Here is a 16,598-nt window from a genome sequence, read left to right as displayed (position 1 = left end):
GATCTTGGGGTGTGGTAGGAGTGTACATTCGTTTGTACGTACATAACAGGTCCGGCCGCTCGAGACACTTAAGAAAAAAGCACATTCCTTTGAGACAGGAAGGAAGACGGTTTAGAGGACACCAGGTATTGAGGCAAGTCCCATCTCAAAAAGGTATGGCACATATTTAAATGACTTAGAAACAGTTGCCTTTGAAAAGAGAGAAGTGTGAAGTGTATACATTTATTTAACATTGTATAGTAGGGAATATAATGAATATATCTTTTTGTTACAGATGGGTCCCATATCATTGTTCTAAAAACAGGATTCTCTAAGACTGACTATTGAAATGTAGAGGTTGACAATTAGAGACTTTAGGTGATTATTTAGACTAATCTAGGAGAATGGAATGATAATTTACAGTTCCTTGTGGAGCAGACTTGGGTTTTTTAAATATGATTTATTAATCATTTTGTCCCATTTCATGTTCATCTGTTCTGGGTGATAAATAGCATATTTTTGTATTTATGTGAGCTTATTAGCCTAGCTGACAATGTTTGCAGAGAGAGGGCGCCCGCTACCAGCAGGTAAGAGTTGTCATTTGTGTAGTTTTGTTAGGGGGGGTTATATTAGTAATAAAACTGTCTATACTACCTACTTTATACTAGCAGTTGCTGGTTATCAGTGATCTGGTTTTATGGCACTTGTCTAGCACCGAAATGTGCAGATTTCCAGTTACTGGCACCCATGATAGAGTATTGAGGCTGATACATACCTAACAGAGGCGCCATTAAGGGGGCCGGCCGGCTAATGCCCTTTTTTAAGGACAGGACTTTGATATTCATACCACTTAATAAGGTGACTTGGGACATCTCCAAACCGCATATGATTTTCGCCTCTGACCTTCAGTTTTGTGACGCCAGGGCGATTTATCCCGAAAATAACCATTTTTCAAATTCTATCTCCTCCCTTGATATTTAATATTAAGACCTGGGATTACTACCATATATAGACCTGATGTAGACCTCCAATCGAATGGAGAGTTTTTTTCTAAAAGTAATTTTTTTGCAAGATATGAATTTTTCAATATGGTAAAAAAATAAACCCTATAAATCAGGAGAAAAAAATTTATAAAAAAAATACGAAACAAAACTTGGAAAAAGGGCTCTATTTGATTGTTCTATAATGTCTTTCTGAGTTATATACCAAATTTCAATGTTATAGCTTTAAAACTAAGTGAGAAGATAGATTTTGAAGGTCAATAAGTATAGTTTTGAGATACGGGCGTTCAAAGTTTTCCTTCGTATTTCTATAAAGACAATGTTAATAAATAATGATTATTATGAATGTATATTTCTTTTTTGTGTATTAATAAACCAAAACTATTTTATTTATCATAATTTAATCATAAATGATGATCCCTTTGCTCATATATCGCAGCCTGGGGCCCTGCTTGAGGCAAGATGGGGCACTCCTTCCTACGCAATTTTTCTTCGTCTGTATGTTAGCGAGATGTTTTCCTTGTCTTTTCCTCATTGGCATGATGAAATTCTTGCCGAAACATACATAAACATACGTAAAAGCAGGCGTATGTCAGAGGTGAAATGGAACGTGTAGACTACTCGAAGTCTGTGATCGCACTAAATCATTATCAGGACTGGACTTGGCCTGAAGTCTCCTTCTCGACTCAGGGAATGTCTACAGATGCCATTTCTCCCAATTTCTTTGACAATAATTATCAAAATTTACGATAATAGAGGAAATATTGCATTTTCTTGTACGGATCAATGTTTTAGGCTTATTGAGTTACGTTAACTAATTACCCTGTAACTACGAAAGTAAGAGGAATTTTGACGAAATATTTCTTATACGTATTCTCAATTGCCATATGAAGCTCCATGAATTTTTTCATGACTTTGCATTTTTCGCCCTATACCTCCATATATAGGCGTTCCGGCCGGCCCCCTTAACCAGTTATCATCACTGATAAAGTACTGGAAATCGCTGATTTTCGGTTATTGGCAATTTTTGCTCATCTTCAAACTGTTGGAATGGAACCCCCACCAATAACTGGGGACTGCCTGTAATTAGTCCTCTTAATGTTAAAAACTTTTATATGTAATATTACATACTGATGACAGTAGAAGTCGAATAATGTGTAAAGACTTATGTTTACTAAAACAATCTTTCAGCTAATGCATTAAAAGACTCACAGCATAAAAAAAAAAGTGGTGATCAATGGCAGTCCGAAGCTCAGACTACAGATGGGCAAGGGCACTGACACTTTATCTCTTACAGAGGAATGTGAAAATGATCGCACACTACGGGGGACCTGAAACGATTACCTCAACACAAATTCAGACAAACCTTTTACAGTCTAAAATAAGGTTTATGTCCTGTTCTAACTTCTAAATACGATTTTCCTTAACGAAAAAGGGAGAGGACGGCAGAGCTACAGAGAAAGTATCAGGGCTACAGATGAAGGACCTGGAGAAGGGGAAGAAATGACAGGTTTTATGAGGCATAAAGTCCTTCAAAAATCCCTACATTCACAAGTGTATTCTAAGGATCACACTTTATACACCTGCAACCAGCATAGTGTGACTATCTACCTAAAAAATTAACATCCTGTTAACATAGTAACCATTCCTACAGAACCTGACATTCTTAGTCTTGATTCCAGTGGAACGAAAAATAAATGTACAGTACCCTGAAAGCAACAAACAGCCAAAACCCTGAAATACCAATGAGCACTTATACATAATGGCAGCAAGAAGAATTCTGACAAGATCTAGACATTTGAAATACCTGAGGAGAACAGGTGTACTATACAGTCCATCTAGGTCAGCCATTCAATCTTTTTCCTTTGTTTGAATATCAATTTCCCTATCAGCACAGATATATAAGTTATCTTTAACAGTAGGTAAGATTCATCCCAAATAAGCTATAATTTAATCAGAAATCAAATTATAATACATATACCATGCATCCTAAATTACTGATTGAATAATAAATTCACCAGGTTACAATTAATAAACATGGTTTCCATCACATTCTTATTTGTTATATAACCATTTACTTAAAAGTCTGAAGGTCTCATACTGAACCGATTTAATTATAAACTACTCAAAAAGGACATTAAAAATGAAATTTCTTACCATAATCTGGCCACACATTCAACACAGGTGAGCTCCCAGTGAATTTGTACATGGATGAATCAACAATAGTTGTTAAGTCTATAATATTTGTTTCTGGTATACTACTCATGCCATGATCACTTAAAACTATTATGTCAAGACGTTCTTGCAGATTATTGAGAGTTATTAACTGAAACAAAAATCCCATGGCTTCATCAATCTGAAAAACAAATATACAATGATTGTACAATAGAACAACTTTACAAACCCATTACGTACTAATCATAATTACCACTCAATCTTTATGAAACAAACACAGCCACACCAACTAGGAGAGCTAAAAGTATAGTTCTACTGTGTATTCCAAGCTCACAATCCACTGTCTGCTAACCAACACACTATGGCAAACCTCATCAGGAAGAGTGAGGGGAAAAGAGGAGGGTACTAAAGATTACGATTAAAGGCCTTATCTATAAAAAAAAAATGTTGTGAAAACATTCATTGTTATGAGAAAACCTTGCATCATAATTAGCCTGAATTGCAATTTACAAGAGAGGAGGAAGCAGAAGATCCTCTGAAAAGAAGAGAAGACTCAACAATAAGATGTTCAGACAATTGGAGCCAATGATCACTTCATAAATCCAGGAAGCTTCTGAAGTAATAGATACATTGGAAAATGCCAACCAAGCACCTGAAGCTCAAAGGTAGGTACTGCACTAAAAACATTTCCATGCATGCTAAAGGGATGAGGGATAATGTTCTGAAGAGAAGGAAAATGAAAGACTAGAATCATGTATGGCCTGCCACAAAGATTGTGGAGCAAACCCCAGAAAGATCCTGGGGGGTGAGGGACAGGCTCCTCCCCTAAAAATGCCAGCCAACACTGACACAGTTTGTTTGACCTAGCCTGCCTGAAGGCCAGGTAAAACTTTACCAAGTTCAGAAAAGGGACCAAAAGTCTCATCAACATCTTCCTCAAAGAAATAAAGATCGAATACTTGAAGAAATGCAAGTTCAAAGAGTGAGACCAAAAGACACAGTAACTAGGGTCTTGTGACATGATGCATAGTAGGCACACCAGGGCAAAGGGTCAAGGACATGAAAGTCAAGTATTTCCTACATTTAAGGGAAAAGGGGTCCTAAACACAATGCCTGCATCAGATTTAGAGCCATATACAGTGGAAACAAGTTGCTATTCTAGGCTGAGTTTGTAGTTTTCTAAAAGTGTAGTTCTTCCACAATACCTTAATGCCTAAGTTAAGGGGTGAGAAGCATAAGTTCTTTAGGTCTGAAATAGCAATGTAACTAAGTCCCAATCCTGGAACATCCTTTGGTAACTGCCATCAGAAGCAAGGCAATGGAGTGACAAGACTACCTAACAGCTGGAGGATCAGGTTGTGCACATATGCAACCCTAATCTAAAGTAGTGAAGAATCTATACATAATGTTGCCCAAACAATATCTAAAATACCTAAGGAAATCAGGTGAAGGATCCAGCATTGAGAGCCAGTATCTTCACCAACAGAAGGGACAGGTAACGTGCTATCACACCATGACAGAAGGCAGGAACCCACACCAAAAGGTTTGCACTTCCTAAGCCCTCCAAGGACAGGCAAAAGCACCCAAGGGAAAGAAATTGAAGAAAAGGCAGACAGGCTTCGGCTTCCAGAACACAAATTTGAACAGCATGGACTAAGGAAATGTGGCAAACATCCATGATAATTTATATTTATCATACTTTCCTTGGCTCCCTCAGATAGCTGAGCTCCACTGAGGGATGCATGCAAGATAGGATCTAGAAGGGCACATCTTTCAACTTCACTGCAACCACCAGCATGTAGAACAAGAAACAAATGTTGAGAACCAAGAAACATACAAGGGGAGGGAAAGACTGACACATCTAGGTTCCCTACTCCATAGGTTCCCTACACCAGACACTCTAAGAAGAAATTCTTAAAAGATCAAATCTGAGGTAAGGGAGGTGGGTGGAAACAAACAAAAACGCTAGTAGCAAAAGAGTGAATAGTAAACCTAAAGTGCTGCCCTGTAAACAGAAAACCTCACAAAACAAAGAGCAGGAGGAGGAGGCAATGTAGAATGAGAGGCTAATGGAACACTCAAGGTATGGCTGAATCTGCATCTATATAAGTGCCTTCACTACTCTGAAATTAGCTAAATAGAAGAAAGGAAATTCTGGGCAGAGGTATGAGAATCCACGGCATGCCCTCAGCAGCAGAGAAAACAACAATTAAGGGCAAGCAACTCTAAAGAAAACTCAATAACATCAAAGCTGCAGAGAATGCAGAGGTAGAACAAATCCAGGTCTTCAAAAATATTGTACCATACAACTATACATGAGGAGCAAAACAAAATTCATAGCAAAGAACATAAGGGCAGTCTTGGAGGTGCTGAGAATTCATAGCAGAGAAGATAAGGGTAATCAGGAACAAGGGCCAGATGAGCATATAGGATCATAGCACAAGGACTGAGAACACAGTTAGGTAAGGGCATGCAAAGTAAAAAAGCAGGCTACTATCAGACAAACAGCAATGCCATAGACAAGGGAGTGGAGCATGAAAAGACATCACTGAAGACATAGGAGGCACCACCACCACCAGCAAAACAAGAAAACTACAGTAAAACAAAATGATTTTATGAATATGAAAAGAGAAATATCAGGTACTCACAGTAACAAGACAGAAAGCAAAATGGCACCAAAAGCAAAACCCCACTAAACATAACACATCAATGATGGTAAAAATTATTCATGTGAATTACTTTTGAATATTACTGAACATGAAAAAGGGATAGAAATTTACTACAACATACGTAAAATTCAATGGGGAGTCTAATAGAAAAATAACAGGCAGTGAACAGCGGACTGTGAGCTGGGCAGTAGAAATTCTTTTACCTCTTCAAGCTACACACGGAGTGAAGTCTAATTATGATTACAGTACTGGGTTTTGTATAAGAAATATAAATGAGTGCTGTAAAAGCCTAGTGGAATTCATTTCCTAAAGAAATAGTATATTAAAAATTGTCTTCATTTATGAAATACACTGTATAAAATATTGACATGTAAGATTAATTTCCACTTCAACAGACATTACTTTAAAATCAAAATCATATCCATTTCATTAAATATAACTCCATTTAATAATCACCATGTGAAAAAATAAAATGAATACTGTAGTCAATATTCATACACAAACCTTCAAAAGTTCATCTAAAATATGTGGCGACTCTGCACCATAAGCATGCCCTGCCGCATCAGGTTGTTCATGATAAAGAAAAATGAGGTTGGCCGGAGTGTTGGCATCATTAAACCACTGAAAAGCACGGCTAAGGCTATCTTTCAAAACAGCTTTTGTCTTATATGGTTCATAAAATGTTACATTTCGCCCATGGTATGTAGCTGTGCAACCTGGCCACATAATACATCCACTGTGTCCTCCATTTGCTTCATTCAGTGTCTGCCATATAATTAGAAAAACAATTAATAGAATCACTGTACATACTCAAGGAATAATACATTCAAAAGCAAATTACAGTACGTACTGTACTATACAAAAATGAAGTTTTCATAATAAAAATGATATTGTTATGTTACAATAAAGTTTCATACATACTTACCTGGCAGATATATACATAGCTAAGACTCCGTCGTCCCCGACAGAAATTCAAATTTCGCGCCACTCGCTACAGGTAGGTCAGGTGATCTACCGGCCTGCCCTGGGCGGCAGGACTAGGAACCATTCCCGTTTTCTATCATATTTTCTCTCTTCCACCTGTCTCCTGCGGGGAGGCTGGGTGGGCTTTTAATTGTATATATCTGCCAGGTAAGTATGTATGAAACTTTATTGTAACATAACAATATCATTTTCATACAATCAACTTACCTGTCAGATATATACATAGCTGATTGGCACCCTTCGGTGGAGGGTAAGAGACAGCTACTATATGGAATAGACAGGTAAACAACATATGTTGTAGGTATAAATAAAACTTAAAAGGTTCCTACCTATAGGTGGTAGACTTCGTGGGTGTTTGCCCAGTAGTCTGCATCACCTCAAGAAACTTTAGCGAGATATATGATCTATGGCCAAGAGTTCTTGTGGGTCTGCCGATGGGGTCTTATCCGCTTACTCGGCAGAGCCTGAAAGGACTTTGTCAATGGGTGCTGATCCACTTATATGACAATACACCTTATGAAGGAGCACACAACCAATCCCGACCACCTGATCCTAACCATATGTTAGAACTAAAGATTGTTCCGAGTTATCCCCGAACTCTTCACAACAACCGTAACTCAAAACCACTACGCACACATACATAATTTTCTAAAAAAAATTATACTCATCTAATTAGATATGACAAGATTCTCTTACTGAACAACATAGACGGCCCCCCGTGCTAAACCAAGTCCTCCATTGTTCGAAGAGACTCCAGACCATATCTAAAAAGAAGAAAAGTATATACTTTAAGGATTGGTGTCGGCTCCCGTACCCAGAATCGTATCCGCCGATACGAAAGGACCCAGAGAAAAACACTTCTCATATGTCACACGAACGTCTTTCAAGTAATGAGATGCAAATACTGAGTTGCATCTCCAAAATGTCGTATCTATGATGTTTTTAAGCGACATATTCTTATGAAACGAGAGAGACGTCGCTACTGCTCTCACTTCATGAGCTTTAACTTTCAACAGTCGCAACTCTTCGTCAGGACAGACCTTATGCGCGTCTGTAATGACGTTCCTCACAAAGAATGCCAGAGCATTCTTGGACATCAGTCTTGTGGGGTCTTTTACCGCGCACCAAAGACCTTGTCTAGAGCCTCCCATCTGATGCTTTCTCTGAATGTAGAACTTTAGAGCTCTTACAGGGCATAGAGATCTTTCTGCTTCTCTTCCTACGAGACTCGATATGCCTTTGACTTCGAATGACTTAGGCCAGGGATTCGAGGGATTCTCATTCTTAGCTAAAAACAGGGTCTTAAACGAGCAAATAGCTGAGTCTCCCTTGAAACCTACTTTATCCTGCAGAGCATGTAATTCACTAACTCTCTTTGCCGTAGCTAAAGATAATAGGAATAGGCATTTTCTGGTGATGTCTCTAAACGATGCCCAGATGAGGAGGTTCGAACCTTTCAGATGAAAGAAACTTGAGAACCACGTCTAGGTTCCAGTTAGGAGGGACCGGTTCCTTAGACTTTGAAGTCTCAAAGGACCTTATGAGATCGTGGAGATCTTTATTATCTGCCAGATCTAATCCTCTATTCCTGAAGACTGCCGAGAGCATACTTCTGTATCCCTTTATTGTGGATACAGCTAGATGAGATTGCTCTCTCAGGAATAGAAGGAAATCAGCAATTTCCGCTATAGAGGTAGTGGAGGAGGACAACTTCTTAGTTCTACACCACCTTCTAAAAACCTCCCACTTCGACTGATATACTTGCCTAGTGGAGGTTCTGCGTGCTCTCGCGATCGCGCTTGCAACTTCGCGAGAAAACCCTCTCGCTCTGACGAGTCTTTCGATAGTCGAAAGGCAGTCAGAGCGAGAGCGGGGAGGTTTTGATGATACCTCTTGAAGTGTGGCTGTCTGAGAAGATCCATCCTTCTTGGTAGGGATCTGGGAAAGTCTACGATCCACTCTACCACCTCCGTGAACCAATCTTGGGCCGGCCAAAAGGGGGCTATCAATGTCATCCTCGTCTCCTTTGATGCCACAAACTTTTTCAGTACTAGTCCCAGGATTTTGAATGGAGGAAAAGCATAGACGTCTACGCGAGACCAATCTAGCAGGAAGGTCGTCTACCATAAGAGCTCTTGGGTCTTCCACGACCGAGCAAAAGACTGCCAGCCTTTTGGAGATGAATGTGGCGAAGAGATCCACATGAGGTGTCCCCCACAGCGACCAGAGATCTTGACACACCTCCTCGTGTAGGGTCCACTCTGTATGAAGGACCTGGTTCCTCCTGCTGAGTCTGTCCGCCCTCACATTCTTTACTCCCTGAACGAACCTTGTAAGAAGGGAGATGTTCCTGTGAGACATCCAAAGCAAAAGGTCTTTCGTCAGCTCGTAAAGGAACGAGGAGTGAGTCCCTCCTTGTTTTCGAATGTAGGCAAGTGACGTGGTGTTGTCCACGTTTACTTGCACTACTTTGTTCGAAACAGAGGTTCTAGACTCTTCAAAGCCAGATGTACGGCGAAGAGCTCTTTGCAGTTTATGTGCCAAGACACCTGCGCTGGTTCCCAGGTGCCTGACACCTCCTTCGAGCCTAATGTTGCTCCCCAACCTTTCTCCGACGCGTCGGAGTACAACACTAGGTCTGGGTTCTGGATTTTTAGAGAGATCCCTTTGTTCTCTTTCAGAGGGGGCAACCACCATTCCAGGTGCGGTCTTATCTCCACTGGAATGGGAAAGGCGTCCGAAAGTTGTCCAGTTTTCCAACTCCAAGACCTCTTGAGGAAGAATTGAAGCGGACGTAAATGAAGTCTTCCTAGCGGGAAGAACTGTTCGAGCGAGGAAAGGGTCCCTAGAAGGCTCAACCATTCCCTCACCGACGTCTGTTCCTTCCTTAAGAAGAGAGAGACTATCTGCAAACCTTTTGCGATTCTCTCTTGCGAAGGAAATACTCGAAAACCCCGAGAATCCATCTGAATCCCCAGAGCTAGACTAAGTTCTGTCTGGGGGTCAGCTGCGACTTCTCGAGGTTCACGAGTAATCCCAACGCTCTGATCAGATCTAAAGTTAACGTAAGGTCCTCCAAGCACTGTCTCTCTGATCTGGCCCTGATGAGCCAGTCGTCCAGATACAGAGAGATATTTACTCCTTTGAGGTGAAGAAACCTCGCCACATTTTTCATCAGGCTTGTGAAGACCTGAGGAGCTGTGGACAGGCCGAAACACAAGGCTCTGAACTGAAAGATCCTTCCCCCTGTCATGAAACGGAGGTACTTCTTCGATGAAGGGTGGATCGGGACGTGAAAATAGGCGTCCTGGAGATCTAGAGACACCATCCAATCTCCTTGTCGCAATGACGCAAGGACTGAGGCAGAAGTCTCCATCGAGAACTTCTCCTTCTGAACAAATTTGTTCAGAGAGCTGACGTCTAGTACTGGTCTCCAGCCTCCCGAGGCCTTCGCAACCAGAAAAAGGCGATTGTAAAACCCGGGGAGTTTTGATCCAGTACTAGTTCTATCGCTCTCTTGTCCCACATTTGTTCCACCATCGATCGAAGAGTATCCCTCAGCACAGGATCCTTGTACTTGGCTGTTAGTTCCCGTGGTGTTGACGTTAGGGGAGGAGTGTTCAGGAAAGGGATACGATATCCCTTCCTTATTACAGACAACGATGATGCGTCTGCGTATAAGTGTCCAGGCCTCCACAAATCCCAGGAGCCTGGCACCTACTGGTGCTTGGAGGAGAGAAGCATCACTTTCCCTTTTTAAAGGGACGAAAGGCAGACCTACCTCTCTTCTCAGGAGCCTTCCTTCTTGCGGGAGGTCTGGAGGTCGGGCCACCTCGAAAGGGCTGAACAGATGTACTCGGTCCTTTCTTGTCAGGTGTAGAAGCAGGCTTCTTCTTCCTTGCTGACTGCGTCAGAAGGTCTTGAGTCGCCTTCTCAGTTAATGAACGAGAAATGTCCTTCACCAACTGAGAAGGGAACAAAAAGTCAGACAAAGGCGAATACAGCAGCGCTGCCCTCTGAGCGTGGGAGACTGCTTTGGTTAAAAAGGCACTATATACTGTCCTCTTTTTTAGAAGACCTGCTCCAAACAAAGAGGAGATCTCAACCGAGCCATCCTGAACCGCTTTGTCTATACAAGACAAAATGCACAAAAGGACTTCTGGTTCGAGTCCTTCAGAATCATGGGCTTTCTTGGACATCACCCGAAGGGACCAATCTAAGAAGTTGAAAACTTCCAATACATGAAAGAGTCCCTTGAGGAGATGGTCCAGTTCTGAAATGCCCCAAGTAATACGTGCCGAGTTCAAACCTTGTCTACGTGAAGCGTCAACTAAGGTCGAAAAGTCCGCTTCTGACGTAGACGGAAGAGCAATACCCATATTCTCTCCCGTCTGATACCAAATGCCTCTTTTACCAGCTAGTCTCGCTGGAGGCATGCAGAAGACCGTTCTGACTAACTCCTTCTTAGACTTCATCCAAGAGTCTAAGGACTGAAGAGCCCTCTTCATCGAAATGGCGGGCTTCATTCTGAGAAAAGACGAAGATTTCTTCGTCTTAGCACTCGAGAAAAGAGAGCGCGGAGAAGGAGGAGCGGCAGGAGTCAAGTCGTCTCCATACTCCTCTAGAAGCAAGGCAGTCAAAACTTTATAGTTCGACAGTCCTTCTCTTCCTTGATACTCTTCCTCCGAGTCTACTTCTAACTCGGGATCTAATTGAGTCTCCGCTGCCAAATCCGTACGTCTTTCCTCTGGAGGAGACAAACTCCTAATAGGAGAGGGGCTAAGGGAATGATATTCCTTCCTCTTCCCCGCTTCAATAGTCCTGGAAGGCGCCAAAAGCTCAGGCTTCTCTCCATAAATGGATGACGCTTCCCGCTTGGATGACGCTTCTCGTCCGCCAAGCGTCCTGGCTGACGCCTCCCGCTTGTGTGGCTGCTGACGTCCGGATGACGCCTCGCGCCTGGAAGACGCTTCGCTTTCAAAAGGCGTCCTAACTGGCGCCAAAATATTGGTTGGAGCCTCGCGTCTACAAGCAGCTCTAAAAGACGCTTCATGCCTAGAAGACGTCTCACGTCTCTCTGGCGTTACGTGTCTTCCGTAAGGTCCTCCCGATCTCGCTCTCGAACCCGAAGCTTCTGCGATATGTTTAGAAGCTTCCCGTTTGCATGACGCCTCTCGCTTAGCAGGGGAGAGAGGACGAGACTTCTTGATTGGAAGCGCAACGTCCTTCCTACGAGGCGCTAACACTCCCACCAAAGAGGCCAGTTGTTCTTGTACTGCCATGATAATCTTCCTTGAAGCTTCTCCTACGTCATTTGCATGACGCCTTTCGTCATCAATCGGGGGAGAAGTAGGAAAGGGTTCTTCTGCATCCTCGTCGGGTGACGCTGACGCCACCTTCGCCTTCTTAATAGACGAGGGAGCGTCATCTGAGAAACGCTCCGGGCTCGAATCAAATTCGGGTTCTTTCAAATGCCGTTTCAGAGGCCTCGATAAATCCGACTCCTTCCACCCTCGTTTAGGTGAGGGAGAGGGAGAGGGAGAGGATGAGAAACACTCACGAAGGACGCTTTTTCTAAAGCGCCCTTGAGCAGCCTGCCACGAAACAGAGCTTGCTGAAGGGACGTCTGACCGTTGGGGATTCCCCACGACCTCCTTAAGGCTTTCGACTTTCCTTCTCCTCTGGGCATGGGAGCTTGGAAGAGGTCTAGGCCTGGGAGCGTCGCAGGGACGATCAAACACCCCCTCCACAACACTGGGAGAACTCACTTCACTGTAATGCTCACTTTCACTAGCCTTACCTTGTAAGCCCGCCATTTTGGACTTCATGTCTCGAATAGTAGCTTTCAGATCGGCGATTTCAGAGGCCGATTCCGAAAGTAAACCTTGTGAATTAGACACATAGGGAGAATCTAAATCATTAGGATTAGAAAAAGTATCAATAAAAGGCTCAATAGGCCTTGAACTCACACCTTTCAGACGTCTAACCCTATCCCTCTCTAACTTCTTCAAATAAGAAGTTAAAGTCTTCCATTCTTCTGCATTTAATCCCTCGCATTCATGACAAGTATTAGTAGCAGAACACTGAAACCCCCTACATTTACGACATACAGTGTGAGGATCAACCGAAGCTTTCGGTATCCTCACCCTGCAGCCTACATTCACACACATTCTCACACTCACATTTGAATCAGACATACTGAGAAAATTCCAAAAAGCAAGTCCAAAATCAGTCCACAGTAGCGAATGCCAAAAACACGATCCAGATACGTCACCAAAAAGCCGATAAACGATGATCAAAGGATGAAATAAGAATCTAAGTCAGGAGGTAATAGCAACAATGTTGATACCACCGGCGACAGAGAAAATATGATAGAAAACGGGAATGGTTCCTAGTCCTGCCGCCCAGGGCAGGCCGGTAGATCACCTGACCTACCTGTAGCGAGTGGCGCGAAATTTGAATTTCTGTCAGGGACGACGGAGTCTTAGCTATGTATATATCTGACAGGTAAGTTGATTGTATGAAACTAATATTGTATACTTACCTGAACACCTGAATTAGCCCTGGTCACTGACCAGCACAAACTATATCCCCACAGATTTAACCACGATGTGGGTAATTTTAACTGTCAACATTACCAATGCTGCGGGTAAAATCTAGTCAAATGAGGTACCTGTGTTACTGTTGGCAATGCTGGTACAAGTACCGGCCACCAGAGGCCCGTCTCCTCACTTGAATCATTCACTATCAAATTTAAGTGGGAAGGAGGTTGGAAATCATTCAGGTTTTCAGGTAAGTATTACAATATTAGTTTTATTATGAAAACTTCATATTGCAATACACTCCCGAACACATGAATTAACCCGATTAAAAAAATTTTAATGAAGGTGGGATCAATCTAATTCACCCCAACCTGTCCACGGAGCATACGCAGGTAACTCATTATCAACCTACCATGTTTAAATGTATGTATCTCACCTAGTTATCTAACTTGGTAGGTGAGGATGTTTGCAAAGAAAGTACTTCAGCATCAGTGTTGAGTCTAAGGTACTGTCTGAGTCAGAATACCTCCCATGTTGTAATCTATACTTCTCATTCATGGAGGTAGAAGCAAATCTCCTCACCTAGTCGTCCAACTCAGTAGGTGAGGATGCTTGCAGAGGAAGTACCTTACTGTCAGTATTGACTCCATGGTACTGCCTGAGTCTGAAGAACATCCCATGTGGTATTCTATACCTCTCATGTATAGAGGGTAAACGGTGAACCTCCCATGTGGCTATTCAGCCTCTCATGTATGGAGGAGAAGTTGAGTGTGCAAGACCTTTTAGTTCTCTACTGCTCACTGACGCAGATGACTGTGCTGAAGAGGTTGCAGTTATTCCAACATGACCATCAGGATCTGAATAACCTCAAGGTCCTAAAGGAACTATACACTGAGTCTAAGCTTGACCAACAGAAACTCTCGAGTTCATTTAGACTATCACTGACTACCTAAACTTCTAACATCCTGACAATACCATGCTAATTATAAAACTGGGTTGACTGCAATGACAGGACCCAGCAAGTAGCCTTTCTCTGAAGAAACTGAAAATCACTAAGGTAGAACATTGTGAAAACCCACACCGACTCTCATATAACCACCTCCAAGAACGCAGACACCAAAAAATTCCTCCAGAAAGCCGGAGGGTAGCCATCCATGAAACTGTGTGCCCTTGGATGCGAAGCACAACTCGAAGGCTCCGAAAGCGATGAAGAACCAACCGACGCTTGATTAATAACCCCTCGCAAGAAGAAACTAATTGCACTTTGGAAATGGAATAAGAAGGACACCTAGGGAAAACCAAATAAGATTCTCAGACGAGGTCAAAGTTCCTCAGTAGGTGACAAATAAACTTTGAGAGCTCGAACCAGACACAGCAGCATTTGTGATCCGTCACCTGCTATACAATCATCCCACGATGCTGCTGCAACTCTACTTATGATGACGACAACACGAAATTGACCATCGAGGAGACATCTTGTTTTCTAAAAGACTGTTGCTGAGTGCAAGAGGCACCCTTAACAGAATTTTCTCATAAATGTCCAGATAGTGAGGAGGCAGATGATTTAACAAGAAGTCCCTCCTCTCCGTGACAAGAACGTAGCACAGCCAGCTGAAATGTTAGTCTGGTATGCGAACCCCATCGAAACCAAAGTGATGAGGTTATCAAACAGTCCAGGATCAGAGACACACCCATCAACTCTCACAACATCCACAAGGCCTCCGACTGGCTATGAAAGGTGTCTTCCAAATGCAAGCCTCACAATCTGTAACCCCTACCCCATGAATCAATGAAGGAACCCAAGAGAGAAGAGCCTCAACAGATTCGTAAAGTGGAACTCAAACACCAGCAGAAGGGTTACCTGCTACCTCATACAGAACACTTCCATTTAAGAAGCAAGGTTGAATCCAGTTTACTTGGTTCCATAAGTGATGCTAGCCTAGAGTCATCTTCCCCTAAAGCTGCCCGACTTGGCGGAAACCAGATCAACTTACTTGATGTTTGAGAGACTATGTAGTGGTTTAGTTGAATACTATGTATCAAACATTGCTTGAATTAACTGTGAGGTTTCTCTGGAGCCTGGACTGTGGAAAGAGAGAATGGACAAAGTCCACCATTGGTGTATACTAGCTTTCCTTTGCTGGAGAAACAAAAAACCAACAACTAGCACCTGATTCTCTCTTCAAAGGGTATCCTCTTGTCAGTCCTGTCCGACCGCACTAGAACAGGAAAAGGAGAAAGGTCGAATACCCACAAGAGCAGCACCCAAGAACCCGGAACTTACTACACCTGGCATACATGGTCCCATCATATCTGAGCCAACCGATCCAGTTGTGCAACATGATACCAACAAGACGATGATTAACTCCTGAATCCTGAGTTAGTCGTACTTGACTGTGCAATCCCACACCCCCAGACGCGATACACCTGGCTGACTGTCGCGCCCTCCCCCCCAAGAGCCAACCATCCCCAGTTCTGCAAATTGTGTACCAACTAAAGACTATGACATAACCCTGAGCTAGTCTCACTCAACTGCGCATACCCACACTATCCAGTGACGATAACGTAACACCTGTGCCGAACATACTTGGCAATGAATGCCCACCCCTGAGAATCAACCACACGCTGTTGCACCAAACGTGTACGTACCAACCAAAGACGATGACATAACCTTGAGCAAGTTTCACTCGACTGCGAAACCCCGAACCAGCCAGTGACTATGACATAACACCTGGCCGACTACAAATGGGCGAGCAACGCCCCCCAAGAGCAGAAAGGCCACAAAACGAAATCCTAATAACTCCAGTTAGGAAGGAAGTACTCCTGGAAACCCTGGAACCAAGGCCGAACCCACAATGAACCCCTTGAAAGGGGAACAGAAAAAGTTGCAGGAAAAGGTTGAGAAAGAAACAGGAGGAGAGAAAAAGGAAGAAGTCACACTCGGAGTAACCAACAGAGCTCCTAACACCGACATTGTGCAGGTGGAGAACCAACTTGTGCAGCACATAAAAGTGCCTTTAATGTCAGGTTACAAATTGACAGTAAAAGGTTTGAAAGGTGTAACAGGAGGATAAACCCCTTTGTTGCATTATGAATCAAGTGTTGGGAGAAGGTGGAAAGTAAGATAAAGAAAGAGAATGTGAAAGGAGGCATAGTAAAAGGAAGGCAGAGAGAGAGAGAGAGAGGCCAAATTACAATTGTCTAACTTCTCTGCCTCCATATCTTTACACCATCTTCTAAGTTATTAA

General features: G+C 42.7%; 1 protein-coding gene across 2 annotated transcripts in view; it reads right to left on the bottom strand.

Moving 5' to 3' along the window:
• The window catches only part of LOC135224584 (ectonucleotide pyrophosphatase/phosphodiesterase family member 5-like), a 204,837-nt gene that overhangs the window by 122,122 nt on the left and 66,117 nt on the right, over positions 1-16,598 (bottom strand). For both annotated transcript variants that reach the window (XM_064263714.1, XM_064263715.1), the window contains exons 3-4: positions 6,329-6,589; positions 3,138-3,336 (exon numbers count right to left, since the gene is read on the bottom strand). In XM_064263714.1, the coding sequence (XP_064119784.1) occupies positions 3,138-3,336; positions 6,329-6,589 (460 nt within the window). The remainder of the gene's footprint in view (positions 1-3,137; positions 3,337-6,328; positions 6,590-16,598) is intronic.

This window comes from Macrobrachium nipponense, chromosome 12 (genome assembly GCF_015104395.2).
Source record: "Macrobrachium nipponense isolate FS-2020 chromosome 12, ASM1510439v2, whole genome shotgun sequence".
NCBI lineage: Eukaryota > Metazoa > Arthropoda > Malacostraca > Decapoda > Palaemonidae > Macrobrachium > Macrobrachium nipponense.
The sequence above is the reverse complement of the archived record's forward strand: the minus strand, read 5'-3'. Positions and strand labels throughout refer to the sequence as shown.